This window comes from Pagrus pagrus, assembly GCF_965226575.1.
Source record: "Pagrus pagrus genome assembly, chromosome: 4".
In the NCBI taxonomy this organism is placed as follows: domain Eukaryota; kingdom Metazoa; phylum Chordata; class Actinopteri; order Spariformes; family Sparidae; genus Pagrus; species Pagrus pagrus.
Window position 1 is genome coordinate 33,936,611 of NC_140188.1, and position 20,512 is coordinate 33,957,122.

The following is a 20,512-nucleotide window of genomic DNA, read 5'->3' on the forward strand; positions in this document are numbered from 1 at the left end:
ACAATGACCCCTTGATGTTTGGTGGATCGTCTCTTTCCCAGGACAGTGACCCTTTGCTACTTCATTAGAATGTAAATGTCGTCTACCATCTATCTTCCTGTAACACCTCAGACGAGAGGCAATTGTCTCTCGTCTGACTCTATGACACTTACAGCAAAAGGGGTTTCTCCCCTTTTGTTCTCACATCCTGATATGGTGTTTACAGTATATTTCTTACTGAATGGAAAGCTATTTAATTTCTCACAGTGTCACAAATCTCACTGAATTCAACCAACAAACCAAGCGACAACACAAGGTCCAGGGTGTGACCTTTTTCATGCATCGGGCCAGCGACAGACTGGGTGAGGTTAAAAGAGTCGATAAGATTTAGAAAATCTCTGACCAGAGGCCTGGACTCACAGCACAAATGTATATTAAAATCACCAACAATTAAAAGTCGATCATACTTCAGCACAACCCCTGCCACAAAGTCGGCAAAGTGCTGAATAAAATCCTTATTATATTTTGGAGGACGGTAAACTACGCACACAATACGGTTACACGAAGGTTTGCCTCAAAAAGTTGCATTTCAAAGCTGGAGTAGCTGTCAGACGGAACCGGCCGACAGTGAAAAGAGGACTTAAATACAGATGCTAGACCCCCACCTTTACCGGTGGTCCGATGGGAACTGAGGAAGTCACACTGAGGAGGAAGAAGCTCGGAGAATTGTGTGAACTCACCAGCGCAGAGCCAGGTTTCCGTCAGGAACATAAAATTCAACTCACGCGAAGAAGTCATTCAACAAAAAGGTCTTGTTTGCTAGCGATCTAGCATTAATCAGAGCCAGGCGAAGAGTGCAAGACTCACTGACTGAAGGCACAACGCGATCCAGCGGGCGAAGGTTAGAAAGAACAACGCCGCCTCTGTGGACCCAAAACTGCCCGGGAGGAGACATCAGAGCCAGCAGGTCGGAGACATCCATCAGGCCAGGGACAACAGGACGGAGCCATCGGCCTCTTGAGTCCAGCATTCGTCCGGCAGCAGGGATGTAGCATCCATCCACAGGACACGTCACACAGGTGAATGCCAGGTAAGCCTTAAGTTTCACCAGCACTCCACCGCGGTTTCCCCGTCTCCTAAAACGTCTCTTGCGCGGTATAGCAGCAGGTAAGCGGCGCAGATAGGCCGGTATATCAGACAGGAGGGGAGGAGGTTTTGATGTCCCATCTATCACAACATCCTCGGATGTCAAGAAGTATTTGGCGATCATAGACAAGTAGAGCCTAGACATCTTGCCAACACATAGAGAGAAATAGGGCGAAAGCAAATAACAGACTGTGCAGACGAGACAGACGTCCTGCCGTCATTGGCGCCATCTTGAATCGAGCAGGATTATAAGCCTTTCAATAGTTGCCATTACCTCCTGTAGAATGTCATGTGGGGCAGAAGACAATTCTAATAGGGCATTTGTAAGCTTTTCATGGGCTGCTAGGTATCGAAAACTCTTTCCAGTACCAAATGCCAACCAAAGCTCATCCCCTGCCTTTAGAACTTGAGCTGCTGCCACAGCTAGAACCACAACATCGGTATCAACAGTTTGGATCATAATTTTCTGGTGACCATTTCTTCAAGAACTGCCTTATATACCTGCCTGAGAAGGAGGGCATTCTGTTCTTTGACATTTGAAAGATGTCTTGTTTTGTCATTGGGTGAATAACTCAGAGAGGTTTCTGATTAGTCTGTGAAATGACTTGAGGGCCACACCCCTTCAATGGGGAGGGGGAGAGAGCTGTCGACATTTTGAAGGCATCAGCATGTTCACTATTCGATCTGCGGTATCTTCCTACCAAGTACCCTTATATTAACAGCAATCCACCATTTGAAACGTGGTATTAGCATGTTAGCACGTTTACTATTTATGTGGAACAGGGTGTCAATGGGGGAAAAATAAGGGTTTTTCTTAAATAAGTTTTATTTATCTAGTTGTGAGCTAATTGTAATCACAAATTATGAATATGAAACACAAATATGAAAAATATAAATGTTGCAATGGTCAAGTCACATCTGATCTTTCCAATGAATTGAAGGACTTGAAGGTGACATCAATATGTCAATATTTTTGAGACTTAGGTATGTGTGAAGTTTGAGGAAAAAGATTGAAATTAAACTAAATTCCGTTTAGCTAATTTTAACTAGTACCGCTTACATTTGTGTGTGATATCTGCAAGTAAATGGTGGCTATCTTGAATTGTGAGAACAAAGGAAGATTCTGGGCTTATTACACATTGCAGATTTTATTTCTGCATGATAAAATGTATAATTATTTATGGAGATCGACCATATCATATGCAATATACGAAACTTTATTACATTTACAATGTTCATGCTGATCGTGGCAACCATCTTGAATTTTTATTGATTTATATGTGTTCTTCATGTATAAAATTCTTTAAACTAGGTATGGTAAATAGCTAACAAGATCATCAACATCATATTCTATACCATGCAAATTAGAAAATTTATCATAATACATGTTGTCAGTGGCGGCCATTTTTTAAAATGGCCACCATGACCGCCATGTTGAAAATTCATGATGGCCCGATATCCAATTTTTTTCAGACTGCCTTTGGCCTTAACTGTACCAAATGTAATGCTTTTATCACAAAGTGCACGATTTTTCAGCTAAGCCGTCCCACTATTTCCCTAGCAACACCTGAGTTTGACTAATAGCTGAAACAGTTATTATAATCCCATGTTTTTTATGTAATGGAAACATCGTTTACTTCTCCTGTAAATAGGATGGACCTTAGATACGACTTAGCAATGGAAGATTGAACAAGTCCACTCAACTCATTGAACCTCTCAGCTCAGCTGATAGCCAGGAAGCTAACCTTATGCTAGCAAGATTTAAAGTCAATAACATTGCCTATGGCTGACAAACAGTAAATATAATTAACAGCATGTTTAACAAGACTTACTAGCTAACCAGCTAAAACTATGGACTTAACAAACATAATGTTTACCCAGCTTTTTTAAAATTGAAAATGGTTTACTCACCTTTATGAATTATCCATTACTTGTTATGGACAATTGGACACTAAGGTTACCATCTTTATAATTTACTACAGTTCTGAGTGTAAGCTTCTTTTTGCAGCTTGTGTGTTACAAGCGCCACCCTTTTGCATTCAGAAGATGATGCAGTGAAGGACATTTTGTGCTTTTTATTCAATTTATTTCTAAAGTATAGGTGTCTGCAGCCAGCTGATATCAATGCCACTCATTTTAAATACTGGATATGGCACATTAATTCTGAATGGTGAACAGATGGTTTCACTGGAACTACTTGAGGAGTTCCAGAAGTGTCCATCGATCAAAGGATAATTGACACCCTCCTGCCAATCAGACTCAAGTATTTACCCAGACTATGGTAAACATATTTCAAATATTAAAAGTATTGTTTTTTGGTCCAAATAACTGCATTAATGAATACCTCGAATTTTAATGATGAATTAATTTGATTCCAAAAGTTATTGCAAAAAAAACACTCAGCCATGCATAAAACTGTAAGAAATGAATACAGGTAAAAAATGAACTGAGTTTGGAGTGTGTGCTTCAAAGAGATGTTTAACATAAAGGTCTATCTCTAGAGGGATCCTTGCCATAATTTTGTCAGACTCATTTCAGTGGCAAAACAATCACTTAAAGTGGACACACTTAGAAACAAAAACCCTTGATTTGAACATATAATTTTATGATGTTAGATTGTATAGGCTGAAGGCCAAAATCTACATTACTTAATGGAGCTTTAAGTTTGGCTATGTGCATGTAACATTAATGTGAGCTGGCAGTCTTGATATTGTTTGAAATGACTTGTATGTTCTCTTTCGTCCAAAAGGAGGGAGCTGCACATTCTTGTGGACCAAGACCTCAGGATTCTAATCTATGGCACTGTATGCACATGTATTACTAACTATACTATATTTGCCCATTATTGTAGTATGTCCCTCTCAAAGTACTAGCTTTATTTACATTTAGTCAGTGATTTATTGGATTATTATTGTACTGTATTACTGTACTGTTCAAATGGCACACTCTTTAATTGTGATGAGTAATAACAGTTTTTATTTTAATACATACAGTAGTATATACTGTAGGTTGTACAGCTACAGCATAAAATAGATTACAGTAACATTTCCATACAGTATAATATTTTACTTGATTTTACAGTATGCTAAAAACCACTGTGGTTAGTTTTACAGTAATGTTACTGTGGTCTTAATACAGCAACTATCGGTTGCTGTATTACAGTGAGTTACTGTTAATTTGACAATAAACCTCCATCACCTACCTTAGAAATATCTGCCCTCAGTTCGGCTATACATTGTCTCCTTACTACAGATGCAGTGAAAAGAATTAAGTATTCCAAACAATGGCTTTATGAATATGGAAATAAACCACCTTGCCAATAGTCTCAGCAGCTATTGTTGACGTTGAGGGTAACAGGGTATATGAAAATAGGTTGATTAATGACTGGGGAAATCAAGGAATTTTACACTCAGTTGTACTCTTCTGAACAGACAAGTGATGCACCTCAATTAATCGAAGATGTGTCGCTCACATCAATCTCCTAACAATATCAGAGTAACAAAAAATATCAAAGGTCCAATTATAAGAGATAAAGTAAATAATGCTATCAAAACTCTCCAGAGTGGGAAGTCATCAGGACCCAATGGCTTCTCTCTTATAAGGAGTTCTGGGGTCTGCTTTTAGCACCCTTACTTGAAATGTTTAATCATTCATTCTCTAATGCAGAATTACCACAGACCCTTAAAGAGGCTAACATATCTCTGATACTTGTCCTGAGCCTTGCTCATTCTACAGACCTATTGCTCTTATAAATGTGGACCAAAAATTGCTTTCCAATTCAGCTTCTTGTTTAGAAGACCTTTTGCCATATTAATTCAAAAGGATCAGACTGGTTTTATAAAAGGCTGGAATTTAACTAACAATGATGCATCTCAAATGTAATTCAAACCTTTGAACAAAATTTTGCAGATGGTCTAGTGCTTTCCCTAGATGCATTTGACTGAGTCAAGTAAAAACTTTGTGAATTAGATAAAAGTCATATATAATGGACATGAAGCAGCAGATATGACTGGTGGGTTCAGAGAGGAGGATGCTGTCCATGTTACATGTCATCTTGGACAATGGCTCCCATCCCCTCCATGACGTGGTGTTCAGCCACAGGAGTACATTTAGCACTAGACTGATCCCACCAAGATGCACCACAGAGCGCCACAGGAAATCATATCTGCCTGTGGCCATCAAACTGTTAAATTCCTTGCTCCGAGTGTCATACACAAAGTTCTCAACTTTGGCATTATAGCTCTGTATATATGTATATTTATTCTAGTGGAGTGTACATTTCTTGTATATTTGTTTTGTTTTTGTTGTTCTTGTTTATATAGAGATATTATTATTACTATTACTATTATTGTTATTATTATTTCTGCATATTCTGAACTTTGAATGGGAGCAGCTGTAACATAAACAATTCCCCCTCAGGGATAATAAAGTATTTCTGATTCTGATTCTGATTAAAATCACAAAGTACTTTTTTATACTGTAGGGGTACTAGACAGCGTTGTCTCTTGTCACTTCTATTAAAATGGAATGTACTTTTGGCTATCTGGCTAAATCCTAAATAGGGCAAAAGGGCAGCAACTTTGATGAAATTACAAAAGGTACAAACCCTTTATGAACCCTTTAACTCTAAAACTCTGAAATGGGAATGGATTACATTAACAAGTATAAAATGCACAGTGTACTTTGGTTCATCTTGGCCAGCACTCAAGTACAAGTGTTACATTAGTGTTACATTAGCATTGCATTAACAAGTACAAAGGCACATTGTGTAGTTTGGAGTAGAGCAGATACTTTTTAAGGCATTATTTTAACAGAGGGAAAGCAATGTAATCCATTCCCATTTCAGAGTTTTAGAGTTAAAGGGTTCATAAAGGGTTTGTACCTTTTGTAATTTCATCAAAGTTGCTGCCCTTTTGCCCTATTTAGGATTTATAAATACCTCGGCACCGTGTTTGACTCCCAGCTTAAGTTTAACTTCAATACTGAGTCAGTAGTCAGACGGTCCCAACAGAGAATCCACTTGTTGCGGAGGATCAGCTCCTTTGGCGTCTCAAAACCCATTCTGTGTTCTGTGTATCTGTCCTACATTGAGAGCCTCCTTACTTTTTCCTTCATCTGCTGGTTTAATAGCCTGGCAGTGAAAGACAGGAACTGTCTAAATAAAATTGTAAATGTCTGCTCTAAAATCATAGGTACACAAATGACAGATCTAAACTCTCTTTGGGAGAGACGTGTCCGTAAAAAGGCAAAAGGCATTATTAATCAGGAGCACGCCCTTCACAAAGAATTTGTGCTGATGCCATCAGGACGGCGATATAAGCAGCCTCTTGGGAAGACCTGTCGGTATTCCAGGTCATTTGTGCCTTCATCCATTCGGCTGCTAAATGCAGAGAACTGAGCCAGAAATGTGTGCAATGAAATAGTGTTCTGTTTTATTTATTATAATATGTCTAAGTATGTATGATTTATGTTGTATGAATGTTTTTTATGACGGTGACATCTACTGTAGAAACTGAATTGCCCTTTGGGGATAAATAAAGTATTCTTCTTCTTCTTCTTCCTTGAACTAGAGGGCAAATGTCTTCAATAGTGGCCCATCCCACACCCCTTTTTCAGACAAATTTCTACACATGTATCATCAAGTCATTCTTGGGAGTCTGCAACCTGGACGACAGTTTACCATCTTCCAGACCAAGTAAAACCTTCTGAGTGAATTCAAAAGTGTTGCTGAGTCCTTTGGGATAGCTGAGATGTAGTGCATAGATCAATCCAAACATTACCAAGAAGGCATCAGCAAGCCTGGGGAGGCTGACCATGATGTCATTTTCAATGACGACGGGGATTTTCACAGGCTGGTTGTGAACTGGACTTGTGTCGTTGTCAGTGACGACTGTAAGGAGGGCCACTGCAACATTTCCACACAAAAAAACAAAAAAATGCACTTGTATGTTCTTACCCTTAGCACTTAAACCATAGCAGTTTTGTACTTAAGGTATCCTTGATAAAGAGCAGCTACCATGCTCAGATGAGGGCTTGAAAACTGTTTCTATTTTTAACTTTCTACTTTATCGATGGTGATACGTTGTGGTTTCTTTCTTGTGACAAATGTACTTATTGTAAGTCGCTTTGGACGAATGCCCTAAATGCTAAATGCCCTAAATGTAAATGTAAATCTCCAGGCTCTGGCTCATCACACTCTTAATTTTCAATTAAGATTTTTTTTTTGTTGGCAAATCATCTCTCCTGTTCAATTAAGAACTGCAGGTCCAGCGCAAAGGTAAGTACATACTAGTCATGAACTAGACGATTCTATGAACTAGAAACATTATACTGTAATGTACTGTCATATTAATTATATTAATATGTTATATATTAATCATATTTTGTTTAGGTCACATTTTTGAGTAGCACATTTGCCTGTAGATGTTGTTGAGCTCAATATAAGTCTATCTCCTGCCACTCAGGTTCACCAGGAGCTCCACTGTAGAACACAGAGATCTTCCATCTTTCACCTCCTCATTCAAAACAACTCTCATAAACAAAGTTTAAACTAAAATATGAACAACTTACAAACATGACTCAAAGAGGATCTCATAAGGAAGTTGAGGTATATATATATATTTTAAATGCTGACTGCAGAATATCTAAATATAACTCTTTGAATGAAAAAGTAGATGAAATTCACTGGATTTACTTTCCGGGTTTTCCGGGTCACCAGATCTACTTTCTCATTCAAAGAGTTATATTTTGAAAATTCAGCAGTCAGCTTCCAAAAAGAATTAAGACCACCACTTTCTTATTTGATATTCATTGAGTTATAGAAAATAGATATCAGCAACTTGATTCCTTAGGGTGTTAGTCATGCGCAGGAAAATTTCAAAAATGTTCAAGTCAAAGAATCTTGCTGCACACCAACAAAGCTCTACCCAACAACATTTTGTGGCAATATTTTTTGACTCCAACTCTTGGGAGTTATGTTTGAAAGTTCATATTTTAGTTAGAACAATGTTTTTGAGAGTTGTTTTGTGAACAGACTACATATGAAGATGTGAAAAACAGAAGATCTGTGTTCTAGACACAGGAATCAGCCAAGCTACCAGTGAACCTAAGTGGCAGGAGACAGACTGATACTTAGCTCAAGAACATATAAAGGTAAAGGTTTTTACCACACTTCTGTATCACTTTGAACAAAACAACACCAAATCCAGTTCATTTGTACACTGTAAAAAATCTCCGTAGATTTTACTGAGAAAAAATGTAAATCATGACAGTAAAAAACTGTAAATTAAAAATTGGTTTTAAACTGTTTCTTTAACAATGAATCTCCGTAAAGAAATTAATCAGGGAAAATCACAATTTTTACATGTTTACTCCAGAAAATATACATTGCTCTACTGTAATAAAATTCATGTACTGTTTTTAACAGAATTATACCGTAATTCTTCTAGCAGCCAATACCGCAATTTTTAAATTTCATTCTCATAAAAAATAAAATTTTTAACTGTTAAATGTACATACTGTTGTGATAATAACAGAAATATGCCGTAAGGTTATGAGTAGCTAATACTGCAATATTTGCATTAATTTCTCGTCGAGGATACAGTTTGTAACTGTTAATGTACATTCTGTTGTAGCAATAACGGAAATAGTCCGTAATTTTCCTAACAGCCAACACTGTAATATTTGCATTCATTTCTTGTAAAGGATAGAGTTTGTAACTGTTAAATGTACATACTGTTGTAGCAATAACGGAAGTATGCCATAAGGTTTCCAGTAGCCAATACCACAATTTTTGCATTAATTTCTCATCAAGGATACAGTTTGTAACTGTGAAATGTGTTTACTGTTGTAGCGATAATGGAAATGTGCCGTAATTTTACTAACAGCTAACACTGCAATATTTGCATTAATTTCTCATGAAGGATACAGTTTGTAACTGTTAAATGTACATACCGTTCTAGCAATAACGGAAGTATGCCTAAATGTTTCCAGTAGCCAATACCGCAATTTTTGCATTAATTTCTCGTCAAGGATACAGTTTGTAACTGTTAAATGTATTTACCGTTGTAGCGATAACGGAAATATGCCGTAAGGTCTCCAGTAGCCAATACCACAATTTTTGCATTCATTTCTTGTTAAGGATACAGTTTATAACTGTTAAATGTATGTTCTGTTGTGGTGATAACAGAAACATGCCGTAATTTTACTAACAGCAAACTCAGCAATATTTACATTAATTTCTCGTAAAGGATAGAGTTTGTACCTGTTAAATATACTGTTGTAGCAGCGGGTATATACCGTAAGGTCTCCAGTAGCCAGTACCGCAATTTTTGCCTTAATTTCTCATCAAGGATATAGTTTGTAACTGTTAAATGTAAATACTGTTGTAGTGATGACGGAAATATGCTGTAAGGTCTCCAGTGGCCAGAACAGCAATTTTTGCATTAATTTTTCATCAACGATACAGTTTGTCACTGTTAAATGTACATACTTCTGTAGCAATAACGGAAATATGCTGTAAGGTCTTGAGTCGCCAATACCACAATTTTTGTATTAATTTCTCAGATTTTCTCTAACTGTTAAATGTATGTTCTGTTGTGGTGATAACAGAAACATGCCGTAATTTTACTAACAGCAAACACAGCAATACTTGCAATAATTTCTCGTAAAGGATGGAGTTTGTAACTGTAAATATACTGTTGTAGCAGCGGATAAATGCTGTAAGGTTTCCAGTAGGCAATACCGCAATTTTTGCAACTTTTAAAATCTGCCCACGTAGAAACGACTGGGATATTGTTCTTATTAAATCTAACCAGTGGCTGCTGGCCAATAGGAGGTGCTAGGGCGTCACCCTCCCTGATGGAAAGTGATTTTTTTTTTAAATATATTTTTTCCAAAATAATCGCTTCAAATTAAAAACTACTGTTCATTCTACAAATACATGTGTTTTTAATTATCAAGAACGAGCTAAATATATACATCATTTGCGTCCATGATCATTTTCTCCTCTTCTGGGGCTCTAGAAAAGTCACCCCAGCACTGCAGCAGCTCAGCCAATGGTAGACTGTTGCTGAGACAAATAAACACATAGCAATGGATAATTTAGCCAATTAGCATTGTCAAATTTGATAAGCGTGTAGCGCTGAAAATATTGCCCCAAGCTTTAAGTATCCTGGCAACCAGAAACAAGTGTGGGAAATCGAGATGGCGGCGTCAAGTAGACAAGAACAAGAACACACAGGGCTTCAGCTACCCATGAATTCTGTAAAGTCTCTCTCGCTAAACCCCTTTGAAAGGAGAACTTTAAAGGAAAAACGTGTGTTAAAGAACTTGGACCTGAAAGCCCGGTCTGAATTCAGCACAGCAGACACATGAGAAAGATAAAGTGTACCAGAGGAGCCTCTCTCTGAATTGGTATGACAGGAAGGCTTGGCTAATTGGATGTAGTTTTGCAAATACAGTATTGTACTTCCTGTGTTTACTTTTAAAATGCCAGGGACAGATACTACATGGACTGTAACGGTTACACCCCAACTTTCCGAAACCCCGCTGTTCTGAAAATAGACTTCCATTCTTCTTCTTAATGGCGTGGTTTCCCATTTTTTCTAAAGACCCCGCTATTCCAAAAAGGCTATTGGGGAGCCCCTGACCCTAACCCTATTGAGAAGTAATTGGAACTTGAAAGTCGGATTTGGAACAGCGGTGTGTCGGAGTGGAGGAATGGAGGTGTTTCGAACGTCGAGCTGTTCCCGACTGTAACAGGAGTTAGAGCCCTAAAACATCTGTCAGAGTGGATTAAAAAAAATGAATGCTCGAAGGTACACATGAACAACACTGATAGGCTAGCCATGCTAGGCAGGACTAGCATAGCTGTGCAGCTGGATGAAGGACACAGGATTGTGGTGAGAAAACTCAATGAAGTAGAGGTTCTCTTTCACCAAGCATCTCATCAGTGCCACTCTGCTGCAAGGAGAGTTGTTCCCCCAACACAGCGTAAAGTTCCCAGATTCAGCACTGGAAACCACTGTGGAAGCCTATCCGACACTGGACAAGGCCAAACTGAAGACAGAATTGTCCCTGGTCTATGAAAATGAAGAGTTCAAGGCTTGCAGTGGTGCACTGGCTCTCATGCAGGTTTTCATGGAAAACAACCTCCACAACATATTCAGTGAGACCAAGTCATCTTAAGATTCTCAGCACCACACCGATGACTCTTCTGTCTTTCTGAGTAGCAAACCTCTCAATGACTTTGGTGTTGAAGTCAGGAATGTCTGTATCAGGTTTTTCTCCATGGAGAGCATAGCCAGTGCTTTCAGGCGGTCTTGTGCCATGGTGTTCCTAAGGAAGGTTTTTATCCTCTTTAAAGTAGAGAAGCACCTCTCTGATTCTGCTGTAGTAAAGTTCATGCACAAATAAGAGCTCTCACTCACTCACTCACTCACTCACATACTCTAACACACTAAAAAACACACACACATACAACCAATATTGGTACATTTTATGTTCCTTTGCCAGTTTTTCTGTGTTAATGTTTAATCATCATCCACCTGTAAATATTACAATAATATACAATCGTATTGTAATTTTGTATTGTAATTAGTATTCACTGATCCAATATTTAATCCAATTGCTACATATGTAGTACTTACTAATATACATCTCATATCATTGTTATTATCTGTCAAACTGTTGATTTCTTAAGGGCAATTAAATAATCATTGTTTACGCCTAAAAGAATGATATCTTTTGGTTTGAGTTCTTTTATTGGAATAGTTACTGTAAGCTTCTGGCACACACAGCCCCACCTAAAATATTTTTCACCAGCCACCACGTCATCTAATTACTTAAAATGCTGTAAATAAAGAACAAGACAGTAATGGTAGATGTAAACAGATGTATTGCAACAAAGGAAAATAAGAAAACATAGAAACTTTCCCGTTAAAAAAAACTTTGTGGCGATTTGAGGACTTTGTAAAGATTTTTGAATTTACGAGATGCACATGAACGCACCATGAAGTCCATTTCGGTTACTCCGCCCTGCACCTGGCCTCTCCAACGTGCGCAGTTGAGCTGCAGCGGTTCATCACAGCGAGTTTTTTTCAACAGTTTCAATTGCATCGTTTGACAGAGAGGCGCCTGAATTTGAACAGTCCAATCAGCACACTGCGTCTGACGACTAGCGGGAAGGGTTTTTTTTGCCGAATCCACTCTCGGTCTGTGTGCTGCCTTCGATTTTATCTCATCCAGACTTCTCGACTACAGCTTCTCCTCAGTTTCCCAGGTATGGAAATTTTACAAAAGGTTACATGAAGTTAAATGTTTTAATTGCATTTGGTTAATTGAGTTCGAAAAACAAAACAAAAAACCGTGCTCAACGTGTGTATTTGCAGCCTCAAGGTTGCATGCTAACCGTTGGTGTAGTGTAGTGTTCTGCATGCTAACCGTTGGTGTAGTGCAGTGTACTGCATGCTAACCGTTGGTGTAGTGCAGTGTACTGCATGCTAACCTTTGGTGTAGTGTAGTGTAGTGTACTGCATGCTAACCATTAGTGTAGTCTATTTAAGATGTATTCTTGTAACATATGTGCAGAAACAGTTCAGTCTGTTAAAGCATTTGTTGTCCATTGCAAACTGCATCGCAATGAACCAAGGTGTATGTTCAAGTGTGTTGCAGCAAGTTGCAAGCAGGTGTGTACTGGTTATGCAGCATTAAAGGAGAATTCCGGTTATTTGACACCTGGACCTTATTTATAGGTGGGTGTGTGCTGGTATACTCACACAGACAATTGTAGCGCAGCTCGGAGTCCTTCGGAAGTTATTTACATCCAACCGATCGTGACCGCAGCTCACCGGGGCCACGGCAACGGAGCTTTTAAATATGAATTATCTGCCGCGAAACTCGCTCATTTCACCTACATTTTGTCATGAATGGTCAGTGTTATCATCATGTTAGCTCAGCTAGCTTGTTGTCGTCTTCACCCAAACAAACTTTTGATGACGTCATAGGCATGCGCCGCCAAAACTCAGCTGTTTCACTTTGTTTTCGTCGGCTATTTCTGTGCAACATGGCAGAATATTTATCTGATGTAGAGGTGTCTCTTGAGGTTCTGAAGCTGTGGTTGCTTGCCTTTTTTCTTTGGCTTCGTGGGAATAAAGTCCTCCGGAGCGAAGTGAGCACTGCAGACCCGATGACTCGCCCGCTTCAATTCTTCCACTTCAATATTCGTATCCATTTTGAGCGCAACAAGCCAGAGCTTTAGTAACTCCGGGTAGTCCAAAGGAAGCCGGTGGAAGCTGAACTTTGACGAACTAGTCATTTTGTTTGGACAAAGTGGAAATACACAATGGCGAACCATGTTTGTAGCAGTGCAGCCGAGCGTAAAACAGCGTGGACGGCACGGTACAGAGAGTATCAGCTGAGTTTTGGCGGCGCATGCCTATGACGTCATCAAAAGTTTGTTTGGGTGAAGACGACAACAAGCTAGCTGAGCTAACATGATGATAACACTGACCATTTATGACAAAATGTAGGTAAAATGAGCGAGTTTCGCGGCAGATAATTCATATTTAAAAGCTCCGTTGCCGTGGCCCCGGTGAGCTGCGGTCACGATCGGTTGGATGTAAATAACTTCCGAAGGACTCCGAGCTGCGCTACAATCGTCTGTGTGAGTATACCAGCACACACCCACCTATAAATAAGGTCCAGGTGTCAAATAACCGGAATTCTCCTTTAAAGGCGCACTTCTATCGTCATCATAATAGCATGCCAACACTTAGTCAGGATACAACTTTGACAACATTGAAATGCACTGTTTCACTTTGTGAACGGCAGTGTGTGGGGGTAAAATCTTTGGTTGCTCACTTAAATGAGCACATAGTAGAGGGGCGCCAAGTGACTTGCCCTGTGAGAGGATGCAAACGTGTATTCAGTGTAAAATCTTCCTTTACCTCTCATATGTCCAGAAAACACAGACATTGTTTGGAAAATGTGTTTTGTGGATCGACTAACGAAGCTACTAGTGCTGCAAGTGCTACCATGCAAGAAGCTGCCAGTGTGTCAGATGCTGAAGACACTGTTACAGATATGCCTTGTTTCAGTGACTTGTATCTAAGAAATGTATCTATGTTTTACATAAAACTACAGGGACAGCATCTTCTTCCAGCATCTACCATTCAAAACATTGTGGAAGAGATACAGAATATACACGAGTTGGGACAGACATATACTCTAAATAGATTGAATTAGCTTCTTAGAGAAATGTCAGTTGCAGATGAAGACATTGTAAAAATCTGTGACACAATAAAGCAATCTGACTTGTTCACAGCTTGCCACACAGGACCCATGAGAACTTCTTACTCGAGAGCAAAGTGTTTTAAAGACATGTTCAAATATGTTGAGCCCAAAAAAGTGTTTTTGGGCAGAGATGAGAACAGGACAGAGAGATTTGCCTACTATGTTCCTGTGCTAAATACTTTAAAGGGTATGCTGGATTCCAGTTTTTGGCAGGGCCTCATGTTAGGGGATCCTAATGATGTTTCCAAAACAGATATTCTCTGTGACTGTCATGATGGAAAGATGTTTATGTCCAACACATTTTTTCAGGAAAACCCAAGTTGTCTCAAGCTGGTTTTATACCAGGACGCATTTGAGGTTGTGAACCCATTGGGCTCTGCGAAAACGAAGCACAAGGTTTTGGCTGTTTACTTCTCTCTACTCAACATGCCCCCCCATGTCCGATCAAATACTGATCATATGCAGCTGGTTTTGTTGTGTAGAGAGAAGGACTTCAAGGAATTTGGCCATGACAAGGTTTTTTCAGAACTGCTGGCTGACTTGAAACTACTAGGGGAGAATGGAGTAACAATGGATGATGAATCTGTTGTGAAAGGAGCACTGTACTGCATCGCTGGAGACAACTTGGGCTCTCACTGCATTGGTGGTTTTACGGAAAATTTCAGTTCCTCTGCGTACTTCTGTAGATATTGTCTGATCACTCGGACTGAATTTCAGGGTGCTGATCCAGCCATCGTTGGACCGGAGCGGACTCCAGAAACCTATAGTTCAGTCAGGACCACTTTGTCAAAATAATCTTTATTTATTGCACAAGTTTCATTTGGCGGTATGGTACTGTTCTGGGACCCCCTGCTCTTCCACGCGCTTGCGTGGAAAGCCTGAGGCAGGAAGAGCACACCTTCCTGCCCTTCACGAGCCATCATGAACGGCATAAGCAGGGAGCGCAGCAGCAAAGAAAAACCCAGACAGAGCAAGATACAATACAGATACAGATACATACATCTTACAATGGTAAGATCATAATAGATGACGGGAGGCGCTGGGGTGGAGGTGGGTTGCAGAAAGCCAGCAGAGGAAGCAGCAAGTGAGGTCGGGCTAGAGCAGTTTAAATAGTGCGCTCTGAATGCAATTTCCCAATGGAAGTGGGCACAGGGAGTCAGCTGAGCCGTCAGCTGATCTGCTCCGTGTGACAGCTACGCTGTTGATGCTGATTAGAGCTTGACGTCGTGACCTGCCAGAACTAACGCTACGCTTGATTTCAGTCAGGACCACTTTGTCAAAATAATCTTTATTTATTGCACAAGTTTCATTTGGCGGTATGGTACTGTTCTGGGACCCCCTGCTCTTCCACGCGCTTGCGTGGAAAGCCTGAGGCAGGAAGAGCACACCTTCCTGCCCTTCACGAGCCATCATGAACGGCATAAGCAGGGAGCGCAGCAGCAAAGAAAAACCCCCAAAACGACCACACCGGCAAATCCTTGGACCCTCTTGCTACAAGAAATGTTAGGAGGCTATCTGAGTGAGAATAAGTAGCCCATTAACTAACAAATAAGCCAATTCATTACTCCTCGGCTTGAACAATAAAGAGAGCCAGACGTATCCTATCATGCCTATATGTTTTATTATCCTGATATAATTACAATAATTGGCTCATGGCTTTTTGAGCATCTAGGATGGCTCCATCTCCAGGACGCAGATAACGTTCATAAGCAGACGAGGACCATCTGCCCATGGCTTTTAGGGTGGACACGGGAACGACCATTGCTGCTGTTGTTGCTGCTCCTATGCGGAACGAATGAGCCGTGTAGCGTTCTGGAGGGAAACCACAGAATTGGCAGAGGAGACGGAGGCGAGAGGTGAACCAGGCTCGTGACAGGGGTTCCCCTCCCTCCGCGATGAACAGCGGTTCCTGTGGGCTGGCTGGAGCACGGCTTTTCAGATGGCGGACCATAGAAGACAATGGACAAAAATCAGAATTAGTTTGCGAAATTGGGACTGATATTCCCCTTCTGTCTCTATCAGTTTTTGAACGTTTCAAGAAAACACAAAAGTAATGGCTGTGGACTGTTACATCGCCTATGGTGAGGTCTTGAGAGGGATCAAAAGATTGTGAGCGTGTGGTGAATTCTCCACACCTTAAAAACCCATAAAAGGCTGTGAGGAAGACAGTTTCTAACAGTGAGTCTGTATATGGACCAAAGCACCCGTTCCTTAAGTGAGTGATTAATTTGTGCAAAAGTGGAGGAGTGAAAGGGAGACGAATGTCATTGCCTTGTGGTTTCTCTCTTTTAAAGCCGTTTAGCAGGAGCTTAATGGATGGGTTCTCTAGCAAGCTGTTGGTGGATGGATCCAAGCAGCGCAGGTGAAACTGAACACCTGCGAGGAGGCCTTTGATGGAGGACGGCTGCAGTTTGCGGGACTCAAAACAGTGAACCAGAAAAGCACATACAGTGGGAATACTTATAGGAAGAATTGCAACAGAAAAAGTGGAACAAAATGCGGTGAAATAGGACCATGCAGAGTCATACGATTTTAATGTAGCTTTTGCTAAACCATTACGCATGTAGTGAGCAGCTGACAGCATGTATGACTGCATGGAGGTGTCTAATCTAGCACCATATGGCGGAAAGGAGGGCAAGGCAGGCTGGATGGCGCTGCTTCTGGACACAGTCTGTGGAATTTCTGAAATTCAAAACGAGACAGTGCATCAGCAATCTTATTATCCAATCCTGGGATGTGAGCTGCTTTAATGATGAAGTTCCCCAGCACGGATGCCCAAGTAAGGCGTCTTACAAATCTGTTAATTAATGGTATGGAGGAACGTCCTTTGTTAATGATGTGGACAGCTGCTTCATTGTCACAAAAAAATATTATTTTCTTCCTGGACCAGTGTTTCCCCCAGAGAAGACAAGCTACTACGATTGGGTATATTTCCATTAGGGCAGAAGAAGAAGCACTGGCTGGTAGGGATGACAATTCTTTTGGCCACGCATCAGCAAACCACTGGTTATTAAAGAAACCCCCAAAACCCACGGAAGGAGCTGCGTCGGTGAATAACCTAATGGCCAAAGAGGATTCGGTGTTGTCATTATAGAAAAAGGAAATGCCGTTCCATTTTTCAAGCAGCAAAGACCAGAACCGGAGCTCTGATCTGCACCCTTCATCAAAAGTTACTGTGTCGTGTAGATTTTCAACTGTTTTTGAGAGGTCGAGAAGCCTGGATATGAAAGAGCGGCCCTGAGGAATCACGCGCATGGCGAAATTGAGATGACCTAGCAGGGAGAGCAGATCTCTTTTTGAGATGGTTTTTGAAAACTGTTCCTTTATTATTTCCCTAATGCGATTTAATTTCTCGAGAGGCAGGGAAGCTTGCATGAAAATGCTGTCCAATTTAATACCCAGAAATTCAATGGCTTGGAAGGGACCTGCAGTTTTTTCCTCAGATAAGGGGACTCCTAGATTTTTAAAGGTATCTTTAAGTGTGGTGATAGCATGATCTGGCTTGGCATGAGCGTAATCTACGAGCAGAAAATCATCTAACAGGTGAAGCACGAATGGCAGCTTACAGTTATTTAACAGGATCTAGCAAAGGGCTTCTGACAACGTGTCAAAGATTTTTGGACTGCTGCGACACCCGAAGGTGAGCCTAACTGCAAAATACAGTTTCTCTCTCCATTTAACGCCGAACAGATGCCATTGAGAGGGGTGTAAGGGCATAACCTTAAAAGCGTCTGTGATGTCGGCCTTTGATAACCACGCACCTCTACCTGCTTGTTTGATGAGCTTAATGGCATCGTCGATTGAGGCATAATACAGAGAGAAAGGCAGTAGTGGAATGAGGCTGTTAACGCTTTGGACTCCACCCTGATGAGGAGCGGATAAATCAATGATGAGACGCTTTTTGCCGGAATATTTCCGGGTAGCAACACCTATGGGGTTGATGCGCGATACAGGAAAAGGTGATTTATCCAGAGGTCCGATCATGAAACCTTTCCTAACTTCTTTCTCCAGTAAAGTGTCTACTATTTCAGGCTCTTTCAGAGCAGACTGCAGATTACTACATGTATGAGACACTTTAGGCAACCACAACAGACCAGCCATGAACCCTTGAACCAGTCCAGTTAACAAATAATTGACAAAGCAGCGGTTTGGATGCTTCCTTAAAGCCTTCCCCAGCTCAGCCACGTTGACTGGGGTTGAAGGTTTTATTTTCTCTTTTCCTTCCTCAGGAGGCGGGTACGTCTGGGGCACACTGACTTTGGATGCCCGTCCCCACAATAGCTGCAAGCATGGATATATTTACAGTTGACAAATTTGCATACATTTTCATTGAAATTATGGCACATTGGAGTCCAGAAAGGTGTCACCTTATCCTCATCGGTTTTTGAGCCTGCCGGCGGATGGGCTATGGCCACAGCTTTGGGGCACATGTTGGATGAGTGCGAGAAAGAACAGCAAATGGAGCAAGAAAGAGCTTGGCGGCCAGTGCAGTGCCTACTGATTAGCGCCAGGTCGACCACAGACCAGTCCAGCCTTTGGTTGAACCTCTGAATTAACATAGCAGCCCTGGCAGAGAATGATTTATGGTATTCGTAGAACAGAGTTCCACCGTATGACATGGCAAGATCGGCAATGATGGAGAGATAAGTGTCCAGTTCAGCTCGACGGGATGGATAGACTTCACAGATAACATCTCTGAATACACCAAAAGCAACAGTGAATTCTGCTAGTGTCAGAGTCTTTGCAAGTCTAGGATCGCTATCCTTCAACATCACAGACACATCACCACAATCTACCACACGCTTATCACTTACATCTGAGCACAGCAGGATTTTGACAAGATTGACGTCATTACCTGCGAGGATTTGGCTTCTCAGGTTGCAGGAGATGGCAGCAGCAGGAGGGTAGAATGGGACACCGCTGGAGATTGGGACTGCACTTCCCAGAGTTCTGCGCGGGATTGAGATGCCGTCGAGAGGTGTAGGAGTGACGTCATCGGCCCGCGTCGAGGAGGAAGCAGCCGGTTCCCGGGGTGTAAACACGGCGGCCTGGAGAGGAGAGCATGAAGCGGTCGCGGCCTCTAAGGTCTGGATCCTGGAGTTCATGCTGGAAAGGGACGTCTGAATTGAAGACAGCGCTGCCATGATGGCCTCGTTTGCCGGAGCTGCAGAGGCGACTGCCGAAGTCGGGGCTCTAGCTCTTTTGGCCGGCGGGGCAGCGGCTGGCGTCGGAGTGACTGCTGAGTTCCGGGAGCTGTGATTGCGTTTAGCTGTGGCTTTTCGAGGAGCGGAGACAGGATGCTGATCGAGGGGTGGAGGTTGAAACCCAGCGCAATTTAGGAATAAAGCGAACAGTTCCTGGTGTGACGCTCCGACCGGAGCGGTAACATTGTTGGCAAACAGAAACTCCAGCAGCTTTGGAATCGGCCAGTCGTGGATCAGTGGAGCATCTGTGGCGTTACCTTTGCCTGCCAGGCGAGAGCTTCGACGGAGAGAAGGAGCCCTCTCATCGTCGTCGATGGCTTCCTCTCTTTCAAAGTTTTGCTGAGCCTCCAAGATACCGTCACTTTGCCACGGGTCCTCATCATGGACGGAGGGCGATGACATCGGGAGCAGCAGGGTGAGTAAGAACACGAACAGCGATGTTTTCTTCATACGGTTGTTTGCAGAAAGCCAGCAGAGGAAGCAGCAAGTGAGGTCGGGCTAGAGCAGTTTAAATAGTGCGCTCTGAATGCAATTTCCCAATGGAAGTGGGCACAGGGAGTCAGCTGAGCCGTCAGCTGATCTGCTCCGTGTGACAGCTACGCTGTTGATGCTGATTAGAGCTTGACGTCGTGACCTGCCAGAACTAACGCTACGCTTGATTTCTGCCATTGAACAGCTGGAGACGGAAGATGTGACAGAAGTACAAGGGATAAAGTTCAGGTCAGTGTTTAATACTCTACAGAACTTTAATGTTTGTTCACCAGGCATGCCCCCTTGTCTGGGCCATGACATCTTTGAGGGTGTCCTCTCATACGATGTTGCTCTTTATCTTAAATTTGGTCAACAAAAAGAAATGGTTCACATACACAAGTTTGAACAGGCGCATCAAA

The 20,512-nt window shown here is 41.5% G+C and overlaps 1 protein-coding gene across 1 annotated transcript; it reads right to left on the reverse strand.

Annotated features, from left to right (window-relative positions):
• Positions 1–15,997: 15,997 nt before the first annotated feature.
• LOC311255955 (uncharacterized protein) lies at positions 15,998–19,747 on the reverse strand. Its single transcript, XM_084350664.1, has 2 exons — positions 19,274–19,747; positions 15,998–16,349 (listed from the first exon to the last, which is right to left on the reverse strand). The coding sequence occupies exons 1-2, from the start codon at positions 19,560–19,562 to the stop codon at positions 16,201–16,203; spliced, it is 438 nt and encodes a 145-aa protein (XP_084206790.1). The 5' UTR covers positions 19,563–19,747; the 3' UTR covers positions 15,998–16,200.
• Positions 19,748–20,512: the final 765 nt, after the last annotated feature.